Source organism: Boleophthalmus pectinirostris, unplaced genomic scaffold (assembly GCF_026225935.1).
Source record: "Boleophthalmus pectinirostris isolate CB_2022bp ecotype Guang Dong unplaced genomic scaffold, ASM2622593v1 HiC_scaffold_12, whole genome shotgun sequence".
In the NCBI taxonomy this organism is placed as follows: Eukaryota; Metazoa; Chordata; class Actinopteri; order Gobiiformes; family Gobiidae; genus Boleophthalmus; species Boleophthalmus pectinirostris.
The window spans coordinates 11943537-11963500 of record NW_026571018.1 but is presented as its reverse complement, the minus strand read 5'-3'; the positions used below and the strand labels follow the sequence as shown (position 1 = coordinate 11963500).

General features: G+C 37.4%; 1 protein-coding gene across 1 annotated transcript in view; it reads right to left on the bottom strand.

Moving 5' to 3' along the window:
- Window positions 1-18678, bottom strand: part of sgcd (sarcoglycan, delta (dystrophin-associated glycoprotein)) — a 193481-nt gene extending 174803 nt beyond the window's left edge. Inside the window, exon 1 of the mRNA XM_055148588.1 lies at window positions 18508-18678. Coding sequence (XP_055004563.1) covers window positions 18508-18510 — 3 coding nt within the window. The 5' untranslated portion in view covers window positions 18511-18678. The remainder of the gene's footprint in view (window positions 1-18507) is intronic.
- Between the last annotated feature and the right edge of the window lie 1286 nt (window positions 18679-19964).

Here is a 19964-nt window from a genome sequence, read left to right as displayed (position 1 = left end):
AAACAAAAGTAAAGTTTAAAACAGTCGCTGAAGATGTGTTTGTGTCCAGCTGAGTTCTTTGTGTTTAGTTTGTCCTGTGCCTCCCCGAGAGAGAGACAAAGGTCAGAGGTCAGGGCTTATATCACCACATCACCAAGTTTGAACACAGGAGAAGAAGAAGAAGCAGCTGCAGTGACTCATTTAAATAGAGTTGGTTCTTACGACTTTAGTTTGACTTCGATCAGAATAATGTCAAGTTTCCACACTACACTTCAAAACATCTATTCCAGTATTTTAAAAAAAAAACACCTAAGCTTTAGCCTGACATTTGCGGTATGAGTAACAACAAAATATTTTTAGAACTCATAATTTTTCAAATGTAAAATAGAAGTTAGCACCATTTTACTTATTTATGGCAACTGAGGAGGTTAAATGTTCTGCTGCTTCTAGAGGCTCTATTCACATTTACGTCACAAACCAGGAAGACGTTTGGAAACATGCGATGACAACTTCTGGTGGCTTCTTTTTGAAGTGGTAAGGCTGACGAAATCTAGGAAAAATTTGAAAGTGGCCCGGTTTTCTTCATCTCCATGTCATTGTTGCGTTATTTTATGTTCGGCTAATCAGCAGTTCAATCATCATTTCCCCACTGACGCACAACTCCGAGCACATTGGGTACATGCGATTAGAAGAGACGAGGACCCCAAATTCAAGATGATTCCAAACAGCACATACATATACAGTCTTCATTTTACCACTAATCAAGGGTGGAACGTAATGAATTACATTTACTCACACTACTGTAACTGAGTAGTTTTTATGAATAATTTGTAATTTTTTAAAGTAGTTTTTGAAATAGGTAATTTTACATTTGCTTGAGTACATTTTGACCCAAATATTTTACTCCATTACATTGGAACCCACCCTCGTTATTGAGTAAAATCAGATAGATAGAAAAAAAAAATCTGCTGGAAATGGAAGAAAATTGCATAGGCTTGCACATGTGGCACTTTCACTGTAGAATGTACAGTCATTATACAGAACTGTCAGTCTGTCTTGGATCAACTTGGATGAGGCTGGTGCCGATCCACAGATAGAACTCGTCATGGCACTTTTTCATTTCTTATATCAGCAGTCAGTCTGCAATGTGTGCAACATTTACGTTTTGCATACTTTGATTTGGGTTTAATTTTCTTTTTATTATAGTGTTGTGAGTTGGACCATATAATTCAGAATTTGTTAAATTTGTTATGCAGTTAAAGTTCTAAGCCCTATAAAGTTCTATAAACAGAAGGAAGAGCTCAGTGTTAGTGTTAGTGAGCTCAGTTGTCTTTAAAATGTACAAAGTTGCACTGTATCATCTAAAAATTGATTAAAACAACTTGAGCTGGATTAGATTTATGACTCATCCTTTTTTACATCAAAGAACTGAAAGTAACCATGTAACTTTTATTCAAATTAAATTTTAAATGAAGTACTTTTTTACTTTTTCTCGAGTAGATTTTTAGATTTTTTTTTTTTTTGCTTGAGTAGGAATTTATTTATTTACTTATTTATTTATATATAAATATAAGGGAAGCCCCTAATACATTAACAAAAGCAGCATTTACAGAAGAAAAAGAAAAAACAAATCAAAACAGAACAAAAGACCAACAGACTAAGACAACATTCACACAACACACAGACAGCATTCCTACTATACAATCCAGGATCCTAAGATATCCGTACATCTCTCTGAATTTTATCATCACACCTACATTTGTAAATTATTAAGCAAAATAAAGATATTTTTACTTAATTACTTTTTCAGTACTTTTTTCACCTCTGCCGCTGATCACTTTTACTTCAATAGGTTTTATCACAGTCGGTCAGTGAGCCCAGTGTCAGTAACTAAATCGGAAGTTGTCATCACATGTTTTCAACTGTCTTCCTGGTTTGTGATGTAACGTGAATAAAGCCTGTGGTAATAAGGAGAAGGAATTTATAAAAGGGTGATGTGATTGCTTGATACAGAAAATATCTTGTCAGTGATTGGCAGGTGACCTGAAGTATAATGAGGAGGAAATAGTTGCCAACACAGGGCACATCGTTTTATACTGTATAAAAAGTTAAAATGGGTCTTAACAGGAGTCCCTTTGCTCTTCGCAACAGCTTTACTAATGGAACCTTAAAGTACATGTGAGGATACACTTTAGTATCATCAAACCTGTCTGGCGGTGTTAGAATTTCTCATTTACGAATCATATTTTTGGCTCTGTTTGCCTTTTTGCACTGAATTAATGAACATCTTTTTTTCCTGGGGTATTTTCTGACACCTCTGTGCGTGCATCTGGGCCCTCACTAATGAATGTAAGAAAGTTAAAAGGAGGCAGCCTGCAGAACTCTAATGTGTTTTTAGATTTTAGAACAGATGGAAAAGTTGAAAAATATTTACAAATGTATTCGGTATATTTGTTGAGACAAAACCATAAAACATTGGGTATTGACCTGGTTAATGGTTCATTCCTCTGTTCCTCTGTGGGTCTATCCAAATTTAAAATCCATAGAGTAAAGTTTTCACAATAGCTTCAGAAAATGGTGCCATTTTTCAACCCCAAGACGTGATTGTTGTCAGCTGAAATAACTTTAAGGCATAAGATTAATATGACAAGTTTGTGAAGGCAAACCCAAACAAATAACACTTGTGAAGCATAAATTTGGATATTTCTTTCCAAAACAGTGAATCTCCTAAAGCGTTATACAGGCCTCTGCTCTCCAGCGGAAATTATTGGATAATTTTATTTATTTTCTCACATTTTATATAGCACTTTTCCACTTTCAAGACACTCAGAACGCTTTATATTATTGTTTACCAAAGACTGGGTCGCAATAGATGATTTTTTGGGTCGCCTTGTCACAATCTGCATAATCTGCTCACAAAAAAGCACAGAAACAGACAGAATGCTGTGGCTGATCTGCGTGTTGCGTTCTCCTCTTGCACCCCAGACTGGAACGCACTACAAAAACTCAGACAGGTCCACCTATCTCATTAGAAATGTTGAAATGGAAAGACATGTTTTGAATAATCTCTAATCTTTTTGTAATTATTTGATTGACTATTTTGTTCCAATATTGCTGGTTCAATTGAATGTTGAAAAGAAAAAGAAATGGGCTACATGTAATGTCTAAATAAATGACTTATAGATTTTTTTAATTGTTGGTTCAATGACTGTTTTTCATTTAAAACTTGAGAAATACTAATTGTTCAAAGAGACACGATCACTCAGTCAACAATAATAGATCCTCATTAATGTTCAATAATGGTCAAATCCACCTGTACTTTGTGATTTACCAATAATGTCGATTAACTTGGGTCATGAAGGTTTGTGATTTTAAAATATAGGTCCCCAGAAAAAAAGTTTGAGAAACACTGCCTTACACCACTCACCCATTCACACACATTCATACACCAGCGTATGCAGACACTGAACGTGGAGAGTTAAGTGTCTTGCACAATGACACAACAACACTATTCCGCTGTCGGAGCTATAATTGCACTGCCAACCTGTGGGTCAGTGATGTTTGTGTCGAGAGCGAGATTCCAACCACCAATCTACGAATCAGTGGAGATAAGATAAGCTATTTTTATATGAAAAACCTGCAAACATCAGAAATTTTGCTTAATTACAGGATGAACTGCTCTCCGTCATGGACACTGCCGCTCACCCGCTGCACCACACTCTACTGTCCTACAAAGACAAATGACCTTAACTCACCAGAGTGTGAAACTGAGAAAAATGACTTCAAAGTTTCTGTTTTGTCCAGACAAAAGTATAATAGATAGGGCTCCCAAAATTTGACAACTAGTTACTATAAAGAAGAAATATTTGTATGTGAAAAATACTGAGCTCAAAACTGACCTTTAACCCTTATTTGGCAGTTCCTGTACTCTGTTTTTGTGCCAAAAATAAGGAGTCGTGCGAAAGCACAAGGCAGTAACTGACATTTGCTCGAATTTCACCAGACTTCCATCCATTATAAGAACACCAACACCTCACCAAGGTCCAGTCATCATGGTGTTTGTTTTGGATTCCCTGTTTAGTGCTGATCAGCAACATTTACACAGTTAAACAGTTTTACAGACAAGTGACTTCGCAGTATAGTGTGTAAAGCATGAATAAATGCACAAAATACTTTCACATTAAAGATAATTTAAGTATAATTGGATACAAAGGTATATTTATTTCATGTGTTCAGACCCTGTGCCAAGGCTGCAACAAAAAGAAGGAGGTGAGAGGTTGGAAATAAAATATATTTATGAATTAAATCACAAACAAAACATACACTGCTACTGCCTTTGGCCTTTGCACAACTCCTTATTTTTGGCGCATAATACAAAGGCAGAGTGAGAGGCAATTTAAGTAATGTATCTTCCACATACATCTCAGTTTAACATTGACTCACAAAAGCTATTTACACCATGATCTTCCCTTGGCATACCATTGGCATACCAGTATCTAAATTGTGGCATATTGCCGACTAACAGGTGCCTACTGGCCTTCATAGTCTCACCACTTGTTTTATAAACCTCGTACTTTGGAAGCAGAGTCAAAGGGCTTGAACACTCCAAGATCATACTATGTTCACTTTTCAGGTACCTTGGGTCTGTATTATTGATGGTAAATAAAATTGCTTAAGACATCCAGTTGGTTTCCAGTCTTACTTCCACCATTTCAGTACAGAGTACAGTAACTGCCACATAAGGGTCAATGGTCAGTTTTGAGCTCAACATTTTGACCTCAAGATTTTTCACAATATTTACTCACAAGATAAAGGAGGTCTCAGATACCCCCAAAATGACATTAACTAATTTTTCTGATTTTTCTGCCTTTGTAGGGCAGTGTAGAGGGACAGAGGAGCTCATTCTCCAACAGGCTCCTACAGCTTCACTCAAACAGTGAGAGATACAGGACTGCATTTACACCACTCCATACAACTGTACATGTAATGTCATTCACTTTTTCATCTTTGTTTTTTCTTCGGACCTGCATTACTACTAGTATGTATATATTTTATTTTTACTTGTTCATAGACATTTTTGTAAACATGCCATATTTGACTAGCCTGATTCATCAGCCGGTTTCCATGAAGTGAAAACTCACAGCATTAGAATGCGTTCGCTCGATGGTACGTGGGTACATTTTTTATTTAACCAATCGCTGCTATTTGGTCGTGACGTTTGTAATGCACCGGTAACAGGGCGAGCTGGTATATTAAGCGTTTCCCAAATCCCATAGGAAGAAGGGCAATAACGTCTTTCCCCTCGATAAAATTCACCAGACATTCTCTTTGTTCCGGCTTTAAATCCTCGAACTCGGGAATTGCTGCCAACACAGAATGTATGGCTCTTTGCTTATTGACTGGTGCCCGAACTCGTACTTGTACAGGGGTTCTTGTTAACCATCTAGTGTTTTCCTATTCTTTACCTAGTTGCTGTAGAGAAATGAAATTGAGCAGAGGCACTAGGTGGCGCTAGCATGACTACTGTTTGACATGAGTCCCTTGCCATTTTTGTGACTTATTGAGGATTTATTAGTACCATTTATATTGTTGCTCTTCTTTATTACAATATATTGTGATGTGTGAGCTGTGTCCAAATCATTTCCCTTTGTCTAAGTCCAAGTCTTAATAAAAGTTTATTTATAAAAAATACCAGACATAACTGATCAGTACACTCTTCGCAGTCCACATAACGTTCCCAGATGTTTTGAACCTTTGGAATTCTTAGCATGTGTCACTCTTTGCACCATGTTTATATTTCGGCAGCAGAATTATTCCAGGCCACGCTCCTCCTTATTTCCATTATTTCAGTTCAACGTGATTGTCCATCTCCTCCCATTCACGTTGACTTTCATCTGTATTCCCCGCGCAGTATTGTTTGGGAGACTGCCACTATTAAACACAACAATTTTCATGCTAAGAGACAATCGGTCATGCTGTACTGCGCAGGGAGGGAAATACAGACCCTGAAAAATAAACAAAACACGCAAGACAAGATAAAGAAATGGAGAAATAAGGAGGGGAATGAGGAGAGGTGCAGAGAAAGCAAAGGAGATGGAGATGTGCGAAACAACAATGGGACAATACGGGACACGGGAGGCACAAATGTATAGAGTAATGTTGACTCATATTATGAAAAAGGACAGAAAAGGTATGTGAACTGTATGGACCTCTAGGGAAATTTGTCCTCTCCATCTGACAGACAATGGGACAGTCTGTCTGGAGCTGTGGGTGACAGAGTACAGTGTCAAATATATCTAGTTCAATCAATCACGTGTCAGGGCAGTTTGAGGCAAGTAGCAGCCCTCAGGACAAAAGTGTGTCTCATCTGTGTGTGTAGTCGCAGCTGTCCTGGGGCAGACTGATGGAAGTGAGGCTGCCAGTCTGTGCTGTCAAACCCCTGACCACCTCCAGCTCTCACACACGACAAACCATAATATACTGAGCAAGTGCAGTGTCTTGCCAAAGGACACAACAGGAATCAATTACTACTTCTACTAGTAACAGTACCATTACCACTGCCATTACTACTACTGCCACTACTACTACTGTCGCTACTACTGCTACTACTACTACTACCACTACCACTACTACTACTACTACTACTACTACCACTACCGCTACTACCACTACTACTACTGCTACCGCTACCACTACTACTACTCATACTGCTACCACTACTACTACTACTAATACTGCTACTACTACTACTGCTACCACTACTACCACTACTACTACTACTACCACTACTACCACTACTACTGCTACCATTACTACTACTATTACTACTACTACTGTAATTAACACCACCACTACTACCAGTACTACCACTACTACCACTACCACTACTACTACAACTACTACCATCACTACTATTACAACAACTACTACTACTACTACTACAAATCTACAGTTACTACTACCATTACTGCTACTATTACTACTACTCCTACTAGTACCACCACCACCATTACTGCTACTACTACCACTACTATCATTAGTAGTACAATCATTACTACTACTACCTCTATTACTACCACTATTACCATTACTAACACTACCACTACTACTACCACCACCACTGCTACCACTACTACAACTACTACCATCACTACTATTACTACTACTACTACTACTACTAAAATCAATTAGTTCTTACAACAGTGACCCCTTGTGGCTGGGGTTTGCATCTTTCATTCATGGTTCAACGCTTTAAAAAAAAAAAAAAAAAAAAAAAAAAAAATAAGACTTTATTTATGGCGCTGCTTCACCAATCAGCTCTTCTAAAACATATCTGAGAGGTAATGACATGCACAATGGAAAGTCTAATCCACACAGACACAAGTGCGCTTAAGGTTAAAGAGTGGAAAATAAATGAGGACGACTGGACAATGGGGCTTTAACTTTCACAATGAATGAGCGAATTGTCCATTAAATTAAAAAGTAAAGATGTGAAATTAAATAAAACTTATTATTGTTCTCTTTTGTGTTACATTTTAATGCATTATTATAATCCACTTTTCCACTTTACAAGTTTTATTCCCTTGATGAATACTGGAACATGGTTTAGGTTTTAAAAATGTGTTAGCGCACCATTAAAACGAATTACATTTTGTTCTTTTCATTAATGCTTTTTGAAAAATTACAATAATACCACAAAAAATGGAGAAAATGACAAAAATCAATTACTTCTGCCTACTAAAACCAATTAAAAAGTGAAAAATTTACCCAAAAAATTACTCGTTTGAGCTTTAAGCCATATTATAATGTTTTGTTGTAAGTTTTGTTTAATTTCATTCATATTTGTTTGAGTAATTCTTTATTATTATTCATATTAGTACATCTCCAAACCTCTGTTTCACCTTGTGATGTCATGAAGAGGTAACTACATTTTACCTTTAGGTCAGTAGAGATTGAAACTTTCATCCAAATTAAACAAAACACATCTCCAGGTATGTTTGTGAAGTGGAAATAAAATTATTATAAATCAGAAAATAGCGTAATACAGGCCCTTTAAGCAATTCTGCTGGAAACATGAGGCTTAGAGGAAAAACAAAACCAAATTTATAGATTTAAACTAAAATATTTTAAACTTTTTCATACAAAACTAAACTAATTAGCAGAAATCGCATTTGACTGACCATTTACCAAAACCAAGCTGTGATACAGAATCTAAGCCAATATCAGCTTCCAAAACCACATTTCTTTGCTTTTCTGATTGAGTTTGTCAAAGAATTTAGACATTTTTACATCATTTGCTCCACTGCGTTTTGTCATTCTATATAAACTTTGGAGCTTTGATTGTGAAAAATTGATCTGATTTCCAACCAAAGCTGTTGGTAAAGTCTGCCGATCAATGCAGTCTTGTTTTCATGTGTTTTGATGCCCTCGGAGCTGTTGATTGACCACTGCAGAGTAATTACTTTTGCTGTGAGCGCAGAGGAAGGCCTAATGATGTATTTCAGTAAATAACAAGTTTGTCCATAATTGCGAAGTTTGGAATTCGGATCAAAACACACAAAAAAAAAGTAGAAATCACACGCATTTTTAAGATTAAATCCTGATCTTTGGGTTGGGTTAAAGGCGTACTATGGAGCTTTTATAGTGGTGCCGCATGCTTGTTTCCTGATGCAACCAGTTCAAGTTACAGGTCAGATCTGTGGAGAGGTGATACCACACACAGTAAGAACGCATGTTTGTCACACTTTTTTTGAGCTAATATAGTAATAAAGTCCAATCCAACTTTATTTGTATAACCCATTTTACCAACACAAAGTCTCAAAAGTGCTGCAGAGTAGGCACAGTATAAACTACCACATTAAATAAAATAAAACATAAAATAAATAAAAAATAAATAAGCAAGTCAATAAAAAATAAAAATAAAATAAAATGATGCAAATAAAATCAATAAAAGACATGGGGCCACATAATTCTCATGCCGTGTTAAAAGCCAGTGAGTAAAAGTGTGATTTTAAACAAGACTTAAAGGAATCGACTGAAGGGGCGCTCTTAATGTGACAGGGGAGAGTGTTCCAAAGTTTGGTGCCAACCACAGCAAAGGTCCGGTCACCCCAGAGTCACCCCAGAGTCACCCCAGAGTCACCCCAGAGTCACCCCAGAGTCACCCCAGAGTCACCCCAGAGTCACCCCGGCTTTTGAGTCTCCTTTTTACAGCGACAAGTTGGAGCTGGGTCTCAGACCTCAGAGCGCGCGAAGGAACGATGAGATCTGAAATGTACGTTCGGGCCAGTCCATGAAATGCTTTAAAAACAAACAATAACATTTTAAAACTAGAAAAGAGAGCGCAGACCTCCGCCAAGGACTACCCCCATTTTTTATATAAATTGCGATAAAATCAGTCTTCTGGATCAGACCCGGATCAGCCTTTGGAATATGAAAGAGGATCCCATTGTCCATCCCTGAGTCAAATTTCATGGGGTTTGGTCAATAATTAACCGAGATATTGAGAAACAAAATTTTTGTTAACTAAAATTTCAAAGTGATCCAGAATCCAGGATTTCTTCCGGATCACCCCCAAAATGAAATCAGTTCTTCCTTTTCACATTTCCAACAAATCTTGAAAATTTCATCAAAATCGGTCCATAACTTTTTGAGTTATGTTGCTAACAGACAAACAAACAAACAAACAGACAAACGCCGGCAAAAACATAACCTCCTTGGCGGAGGTAATAAACTCTAAAATGAATAGGGAGCAAGTGCAAAGAGGATAACATAGGTGTAATGTGTTCTGTATGACATTTGCTGGTTAAAACATTCAGCAGATTTTTGGACTAACTTTAAATGTGACAGGTTAGTGTGGGTGATACCAGTGTACAGAGCATTACAATAGTCAAGGCAGGTAGAGATAAAAGCATCCAAATCACTAAAAGATAAAACTGATTTGAGTCTGGGTAAAAGCCGCATGTGATAAAAACAGGATTTAACCACAGCATGTATCTGCTTGTCAAACTTAAAAACTAGTATATTGTTGAAAAGAGCCCATGTCAAACTGAAAATTAGTAGACATGCTTGGTTTAAAAACAACAATTTCTGTTTTGGATTGACGTCATCTAGACATTTTAGCAGGGGTGCCAACGAGCTGTTATTGTTAGTATTTTCTTGAGCGGCAAATAGATTTGGGAATCATCAGCATGGGATATTATAACACTTCTATGCTGATGATAAAACCTGGTGGATCAGATATTGACTGAACCAATATTCTGGTTAAACGTACAAAATCGAAAATAATCAGACTATTTACTGGTCATAGTTGGACGAAATAGTCTTATCATATTTTAATTTGTCCTGCCCTTCAATTATATTAACTTAAAATTATAAATGAGATGTTAGGTCCTGAAATTTACTCTTAACTTACTCTGAACTGAGCAGTACTATTCTGAAATACTTTTTTGATGGGCGAATGGAGCCTCGTGAAGCATCAACACCTCAGTGGCAATATTGTCTCAAATGGTTCGATGTGTCTGAGGCCTTGGAGAAACACTGACCTCTAGTGGACAAATTTAACCATTGGCAAGTATTGTTAGTGTAAGACAATACTTGTGTGCAGAGCATACACCGTACCTAACAACAACAATAATAATGATGATTTAAAATCATATGTAAAGAGCAACATAAATAGCTGCTGTAAATAAGAAAGTAGGTGACCTTGTTAGGTGGAATTAGATCAAAGTGATCCCAAACCATGCATCGCTTTTCTCCACTTGTAGATGCCATCGAAAATGAAACAAATGCCAAAAGTTGCCAAAAGTCGCCAAAATCACCACTAACGTCACACAATACTCCTCACTACCCAACATTTTTAAGAAATATTGGTGCATCTTTTATACTGTAGCAGTTTAGCGCTTGTTAAACCACGGAAGTGCGCTGAACACTCTGAAGCACTCTGAACCAATCGCAGAGCGGAACGTTCGCTGAGCCAATGAAACGCTTCGATACACTGAAGTGATTGACACACAGAGTGAAGCAGTAGGGGGAGGGACCAACACTTCGACACTTTAATCACGTGAGCGGCTGCTGCGAGATGAGCTCCGTCTCATTTGCCCATCAAAACTTTTTATGCTTACTTGAGTAAATTCTTGGACTGCTGCTTTGCACTTTCTCTTGAGTAATATTATTTTGAAGTAACATTACCCTTATTTGAGTACAATTACTATAGCCCTGGCCCTGGCTAGATAGATCTTTGTACATAGCTGATCATTTTTTTCCCAAAGCAGCACCACACACTTTTCCGTTGCTTATTATTCAAATCTTCACCCTACACGCTCAGAGATAGGTGTTTAATCTACTTGTGTGAACCAAATTAACACTGCATATGTGTACGGAAAGAAAAGGGCAGTGATCCTGTGAATGAGCGAGGTCCATTTCAAGCTCAGCGAGGGGCCAGGAAACAACCCAGCTACACGGCTAAAGTTAAAACTACATGAGGCAAATGTGCACAAACCCTCCGTCATTACGACCAATGAGACGCGAGCTCCGAATAACAGAGCGGCGTTCAGATGTAATCAGACTGTTAGCACAGCCCACGCCGAGCTAAACACAAACTGCACAAACTCCTCTCCTGGGACTTTCTTTTCTTTGCCTCAGACAGACGCAGTTGTTCATTGTAAACACTTAAAGCTGGGGGAACTCATTTTCAAACCACAAAAGGAAAAAGTATAGATCTAAAGACGCACGCTGTAACTTTTCTGGTAAAGGTTACTGCCACCTGCTTGACTCCATGTTGTTTTTGTTTTTCCTGGAATGTTCAACAGCATAACATTTAATTGAACTATCACCATGAAGACAAGTAAGCCACATCACCAGGCCAAGTTACAGGTCAGATCTGTGGACCCGCTAACTGTAATAATCCATGTCTTTGCAGTATACGAGATATATTTGTTTAATGTAATAACATCACCATGGAGACAAGCGGATGATCGACCCTGGAAGATGATGGAAGTTACACAGTGCACCTTTACTTTAGGACTACACAGTGCATCGCAAGTATCGATACTGCAGTATTGTCTGACACAATAATCGAAACAAACCAAATATATCACAATATTTTTAAGGTTCTTCATCTGACAGAATGTTACCAGACAAATTAAAATGTGTTTTTAAAGGTCCCATATTATGCAAAATTGACAGTGAGCCATGTTAGAATGTTATTGCCTTCATAAAAACATACCTGGAGTTGTGTTTTGTTTCATTCATACGTGTTTGAGTAATGCTTTATTGTTAATGTCTCTACATCTCCAAAGTTCTACCTTGTGATGTCCTGCAGTGGTAGTTTAAGTTACCAGCTCCCTTTTACCTTTAGTTCAGTAAAGGTTAGCAATAACAGGTCTGAAATCATCCACATAATTCTAGTGAAAGTGTAGGGAGTTTAAAAACACACTCCAGCACTTGACACTTGACATATTGGCACATGACATCATAAGGTGGAACAGAGCATTTCTAAATATGCAGGATTTGTGTGTTAAACGTGTGAATCAACAATGAAACAAAACACAGCTTCAGGGTATGTTTGTGATCAGGAAACAATATCATAACAGATCAGAAAGTAATGTAATATGGGCCCTTGGAGGTGGCACTTGTATGATTTCATTAAAATACAAAGTTAAAACCAAACTTCAGAATCTTCTGTATGGACATAGATTTTGTCTTATAGTCTTATTCTCAAATACTTCAGTAAAACCAATATTGCAGTAATTAACAGTCAAATCTCCATCGTTTATAATATCATGCAGCTCTAATATAAATGTATCTAAGGCTACGTTCACACTGCAGCCTGAAGTGACCCAAATTTGATTTTTTCGCCCCTATGTGACCTGTATCTGATCTTTTAATGTCAGTCTGAATGACACAGATCTGATTTTTTCAAATGTGACTCAGGCCACTTGGATATGTCGTCCTAAAACTGATACATATCTGATCTTTTGACATGCGACTTCAGTTTGAAAGGTCAGGTCACATTCATATCACCTACACGTCAGGCTCAGAATCGAGTCAATGAAGGGAAAGTGAGGTTAGCGAGTTTATTAATATTTGGGGGGATCGCTGTATTCAGGCCAAACTGGAGGGGTCTTATCGAACTCGGGCAGTTTATGAAATGATTGCCAAAGAAATGTCCGAGCGCGGCTACAGGCAGTCCTGGCTCCAATGTCAACAAGTGCGAGCCAAATACAAAGAGGCTAAAGACTCAAACAAATGAAGCGGCCGTGGACGTGTAACCTGTCCGTTTTACGACAAACTGGACAGTATTTTGGGAGACAAGCCCAGCGTTTAGGCGACTTCCATAAGCACTGAGCATGCTCACTGTGTGTGACATCATTGTGTCCTCCAATGCACATGTGGGACACTTTTGGGGCATTTAAAGTTCACACTGGAGATCACATACAAGTCACATTTAATTGGAAATGTAAACGACCTCGCAAATAAATTGGATTTCATAAAAAAATCCGAATAGAGTATTAAGCCCTGCAGTCTGAATGTAGCCTACGTACAGTAAATAGCTCCAGATCCAAACCCTTTAGCACTGTCACATGCAACACACATGCACAGTTTACAGAAATACAAAAATACATAGAAGAAAACACAAAGTTTCAGCTATAGCCCTGCTTATCACTCTCCTTCTGATATCTTTTTAGTAGCTATACTTTTACAGTAAAACATGTGCACTGTTAATGCAAATTTTGCTGTATCTAAAAGGATTCATAGGGAGTAAACATACTGTATCTATCTTGTTTTTATTCAGTAACATGTTTTTGTGTCTTGCTCACATTACATTGAAAATCAAACTTCAAACATTGTTATCGCCTCTCCTCGAATCTGTTCTGAAACTTGACCTGGTGTCCTCTGCTTAATTTCACGGAGATAGATGGAGATAGATGGAGATAGATTTAAATCCATACTAAGCACTCATGGACATGTGGCGTACATTAAATACCTTAAAGCATTTGTTTATATTTAAGAAGCCAATCCGATCATTTTATTCAGGAACTACTCCCAGCATACTGCCCTAGTGATTTGATTTGAGCGTTACAATTCAATTTCCATGCAACTGTGAATTCAGAATGGATTTTCTTGTTTTGAGCGGCGAATCAAAGTTTAACACAGAGACATTTGAGTTCACTTGGGCGCCTCTTTTACAGCTGTAACCAAAGCAGAGGCAGAGACACAGACACAGGCATTCGGGGCTGTTCTCAGGTCTATTCTGAGCCAACAGCAGCTCCAAATATAACCGGAGATGTGTGAGTGAAACCTGAGTCTGAGCTGGGGTCTGGGGTCTGGGGTGAGCGTGGGGACTGGGGTCTGGGGTCTGGTCCTGGGCTAACTCTGTGACAGCTGAAGACTCAAACAGGTGAAGCTCACTTTCTCCTCTGAATGACAATCTGGAGCCTCTGTGGCACCTACAGTATGAGTCAACCCCACAAAACAGGACAGGGGTGAAGTGTCTTGCCCGAGGGTGTGTCCTGACAAGGGTGGGACCCAGTCTGAAATTGGACTGTAGTTGTTTAGTCGATTAATTAGTTGCTGGTGTCCTAGTCAACCAAAATTTGTCTTTGTTATGAGGACAAACATAGTAAGAAGGCAGATTAAACTCATGACTTACAAGTTTAATATGTCTTTATACAAATACACTGTTTCCTAGTATATTTATTCATTTATTTTGCCTAAATAGTTGTTTTAGGATGAACTCTTATGCAGGTGTAGTCTTGTGAGTGCAAAAGATTTTAAAAGCTTTACCCATGCCCCATTTTTATTCAACTAACTGACCAGCCTTTTTTGTCTTACAGCCTTAGTCTAAAAGGCTTTATGCAAAATGTCCTGCACTGATTTTGTTTGAAAAAATAAATACAATAGAATGGAACTATGGGGTTTCCTGCCCACGTATTCTCGTAAATGAGCAAATTTGGTGTTTTCTCAGAAAGACTACAATGTACAAGCAGCATTCAGTCAGACCACAGCGCACTGTTTGTATCCAGTACAATCCAATAATAAATAATTGTATCTGCTGGTCCATCCTGCTTCACTTTCATTCTCAGAAAGCTGTTCTAAAGCTGTGACTATGCCCCAAAAATCCACACACGTGAATGTTAACAATGTTCACAACAAGAGGAGAAAAAGCCACAACAATTTAAAAGGAATGTACATGTTTAAAAACCCAGATTCAGAACCAAGGTTATGGAGCGAAGCGTCGATGTGAAAGGAGTTCATTTATGGAATAGTCTTGAAAAAGATATAACAGAATCAAGCACAATGATGGCATTTAAAAAACATATACAACTGAGTGCAATGTATGAAAAAGGAAACTAAGTTGTTGTGCGTAACAGTGAAGATTTGCAATTGATTGCAATTATGATTGAACTGAAATTACTTATTGACTGAAATGTTTAAATGAATATTTTTAAATGTTTTAAAGTGTCTATCAGTGTTAAAGTATTGTCGGGAAAAGGGGGCAGATAACATATGATTACTCTTCTTTCTGCTCCTTTTCATTCATTTCTTGTATGTTTGATGTTGTGACACTGTTGATGTCTTGTGAATGAAATAAATAAACAAATAAATAAATAAAAAATGTGTTGTACATTAGGAAAAATTAACTCATGTTATAATGTTGTTATCTCATCAAAAACAGACCTGGAGTTGTGTTTTGTCTCATTCACACACGTTTGAGTAATCCTTTATTATTAGTTTGTCTACATCTCCAAAGCTCAAAATGCTCTGTTCAACTTTGTGATGTCATGAAGTGGTAGTTTTCAAGTTTACACCCATCTTTTATCTTTTGTTCAGTAGAGATTGGCAATTCCAGGGATGAAATTATGACATGAGTCTGGTGAATGTGCGCAGAATTTAAAAAGCACTTTCTGTATTACTACATGACATTGTAAATTGGAAGAGTGTTTTTGTTTAAGAGAAGAAAATATGCAGCCTAAATACACCGGGTTTTGTGTTAACCATGTGTGAATGAAACAAAACACAACTCCAGGAGCATTTTTGATGAGGAAACAGCATTACAACATACTGCAGATCTGTAAATAGCAAAATATGGAGCCTTTAAAATGTGAAATAACTACTTTTTTCATGTTAACCACACTAAAAAGGAGCAAAGGATCATGGTCTATGTAGTTATCCATGATATTCTGACTAATATCTGAAAATAATAAAGATAACTACTGTAAAAGTAATGTAATGTAACACTTCCCAACATTAAAAATATTGCAGTAACTGGACTGAATAAATCCTGGCTCAGATCGCCCACATGGACCAACCTCACCTCTTCCACAAACTAAAACACACAAATAAACCATTAGCTGTTTACTCTGCACTTAGACCTCCCTCTCCCCAGACGCCTCCCAGAGCGGAGTGCGTGGACCACGGCCCAGTACACAGTGGCTCTAGTCTGTCCACTGCTCTCTGAAGTCTAGTATTTATAGTAGCTGTCTCTGGAGGAATGAGGTAATCCAAACCAAATGGGCCAAAACAGGAGCGACCGGGACAGGAAGTGATGTCACGGATCTCGCCCTCCCTCCGAAATCCCCCTCCAGACTTGCGTTTACAACTAAGGGGGCAAAGAGACACCAAAAGAAAGCAAGAAATCATAGATAAAAATGATAAAAATACACTGAAATGATGTGAACAAAGATATAAAAAAACAGGCTGCGAGATTAAAAGGTGCTATATTATGCAAAACAAATCAGAAAATAGCGTTTTTAATAGCTGCAATTATTTATCTATTATAACGTTCATGTCAAACAGCAAATGATTCGGTCTCTATGGAGTTCTATATATATCTTTTAATCGAGGATCTCTGGGGATTCTTGTATTAGTTCAGCAGTTCAGATTTCAGTCGTCTGTCAAATGCTAATACTCCTGGATGTGTTTGAAGTCACTGTGAACTGAAAATAAACTGTAAAAGATAAAGTACAATTACAACAAAATATCTGTCAGAAAGAAAAACAAAGTAATCCCAGAATATACAGTACTGGAAGCAAAATGAAATGGAGAAATGATGTTCTGAATATAGCTAATACTGAAAGAAGAAATAAACTATGAAATAAGTGAAGGAAATATTGAGACTTTTAATAAACTGTTGAAGTACTTTGTTGAAGTACATTTGTTTACACTCTACAATGCCTTTCTACAGATTACAGAAGTATTTGTAGCTTGATAAAATCAGCACATTCACAATTTCTATAAACAATATTTACAGTTTTGGTAAAGTCCAAAAATCAAAATTGTATTTCTCCCTAGTACTACTATTATTACTACTGCTATTACTACAAAGAACTACTATGACTACTATGAAAACTATGCAACTACTACAACTACTAACTACTAACTACGAACTACTGCATACTACCACTACTGCTACTACTACTGCTACCAACTACTACTAAGACTACTGCAACTACTCGGACTGCGACCCACTACTACTAACTACTACTTACTACTACTACTAACTACTAACTACTACTACTACCTACTACCTACTACCTACTACCTACTACTACTACTACTACTACTACTACTACTACTACTACTACTGCTGCTGCTGCTGCTACTACTACTGCTACTGCTACTGCTGCTACTGCTACTGCTACTACTACTATTACTGCTACTACTACTACTGCTGCTGCTGCTACTGCTGCTGCTACTACTACTACTGCTACTGCTGCTGCTGCTACTGCTGCTGCTGCTGCTGCTGCTACTACTACTGCTACTACTACTGCTACTACTGCTACTACTACTACTACTACTACAAGCTGCTACTACTACTACGATGACCACTACTACTGCAACTACTACCCACTACTACTACATACTACTGCTACCTAACTACTGTTACCTACTACTACTGCTACTACCACCTAATGCCTACGACTATTACAACTACGACTACTGCAACTACTACCCACTACTACCCACTACTACTACATACTACTACAACAACTACTGTTGCAAACTACTGCTACCTACTACTAATACTTACACTAAATAGTACTCCTAAAACTACATTATAAAAAATGAAGATGAACCTTGCAGTCACAGTTTGCCCATAAATCTGAAAATACTTCAATATTCAGTTGATTGTCTCAAGTATTGAACCAAAATAATCAAAAAGTAAAATACAGTTCCATGCTGCTACAATGTGGATGTAAACAAACAGCGAACTCCACTCTGAGCCTCCATCGTTACTGCAGTACAATGAATGAAAGTACTTTAGTATTAGTACAAAGTTTAACAGCCCACACAGCTGAAATTCCTAACTTCCCACTTCCATACCAGGAATGCTCCCTCCTCCGTGTTTGTCCGTTACAGTGAGAAATATTTTAACTTTTATGGTTCAATTTGACAGATCAGAAACGCCAAAATATCCCAGCTATTTCTCCTTCACATCTGCATGACTTTAGCAGCTGCTGGGGCTCTTCCCAAACTCCGCCCCCTCCTCCCTGTTTCCAAACATGGCCGAACTCATAAACTTACCATTTTAGCTCTTCTCTTCTTCCTCCTTCTACAAAAATATAATCCAGTAAATTCCTCTTTGCAGATTGGCTCAGTTTTGGAAGATTTTGTGAGTCTAAATTTCAAAGTTTAGGTCCGTTCATTCAGATCTCTGCTCTCTCCAATCTCGGTTGCTGCTGTGGAACTGTCAACTTTTCCAATAACACACTCACTCAAAGCTCCGCCCACTTCTGCTCTAAGCCCCGCCCCCTTGGCCTCCCCCTTGTGACCCTGACTTCCTGCCATTTTTAGCTCCTCACACAAAGCAGGCACAATGCAGAAGTTAGCTGGATATCAAACTTCAAGTCCAAGAAAAGTCACATTTCCGTTTATTTCTAACAGTAGTCACCACACAATAAATGCAAGTTTGACAATAGAAAACAAAACAAAATAAAACAAAATAAAACAAAACAAAAAAAACCAAACAAACCAAAAAAACAAAACAAAGTCACATTCTCATAAAACAAGAACAAAAATAAATAAATAAAACAAAATCAAGAGTGGAATCAGACGAAACCATGGGTAAGGAGAAGTCTTTCAAAAGTTAAAAGAATAAATACAGTTTTGAATTTTGAAGTGCGATATATTATTCAATAGGGATGTAACGATATCCAAATCTCACGCTACGGTATTATCACGATACGCATCCCACAGTACGATATTTATTACAATATTTTGAAGAGACTGATATAATAGATGTAGATGTGGCACTTTTTTGCTTTAAAAATACCATGACAAGATTTTGGTGTGAATTATTTCCATAATAATCCCAAGAATTTAAGTAAAAAACATATCTCTTCCTGTTGTCTGCACTGAAATGAATCATGGGATATGTAGTTCCCCATGTTTATAAGCTGTTGCTGCTCTAAAACCATGCATTTAAGCAAAGGAACTTGTGATTCAATATGTTGTGACATCCCATGATATTATTGTGAGACTTTTGACAATAGGATCTCACGATATTTCAGTTATTGTTACATCCTTACTCACCATTCAACTAAATATAGCTGATAAACAATAATATTGAAACCAAACCCTAAAATCATCCCCCAAAATGTATTTTAAATGTAAAATATTCTTAAAAAAACATGAGTTGCGATAAATAAACAGCTGACTGAAACACTTTTGTCGTTAGTTTGTCTAGTGAGATATAGGCCATTTATTCAAATATCTACAACTAAAGAAAAAGTACCCACAACAAATTCTGATGCCCAAAAATTACTGTTCCATCTGGCAGGTATTGAAGTATAAGTTGATGTAGTAATTATCATGACAGGCCTAACCGTAAAGCTTGATTTAATTTGGATTAAGCCAATATAAAATGACTGTAGCTCGACTATTAACCATAATCAAATAGGGAATGCGCTGTATATAAAGTGTTCCAACTTGTTTATTTCGGTATTTAAAGGTACACTACGTAACATTTCTGCTGAACATTT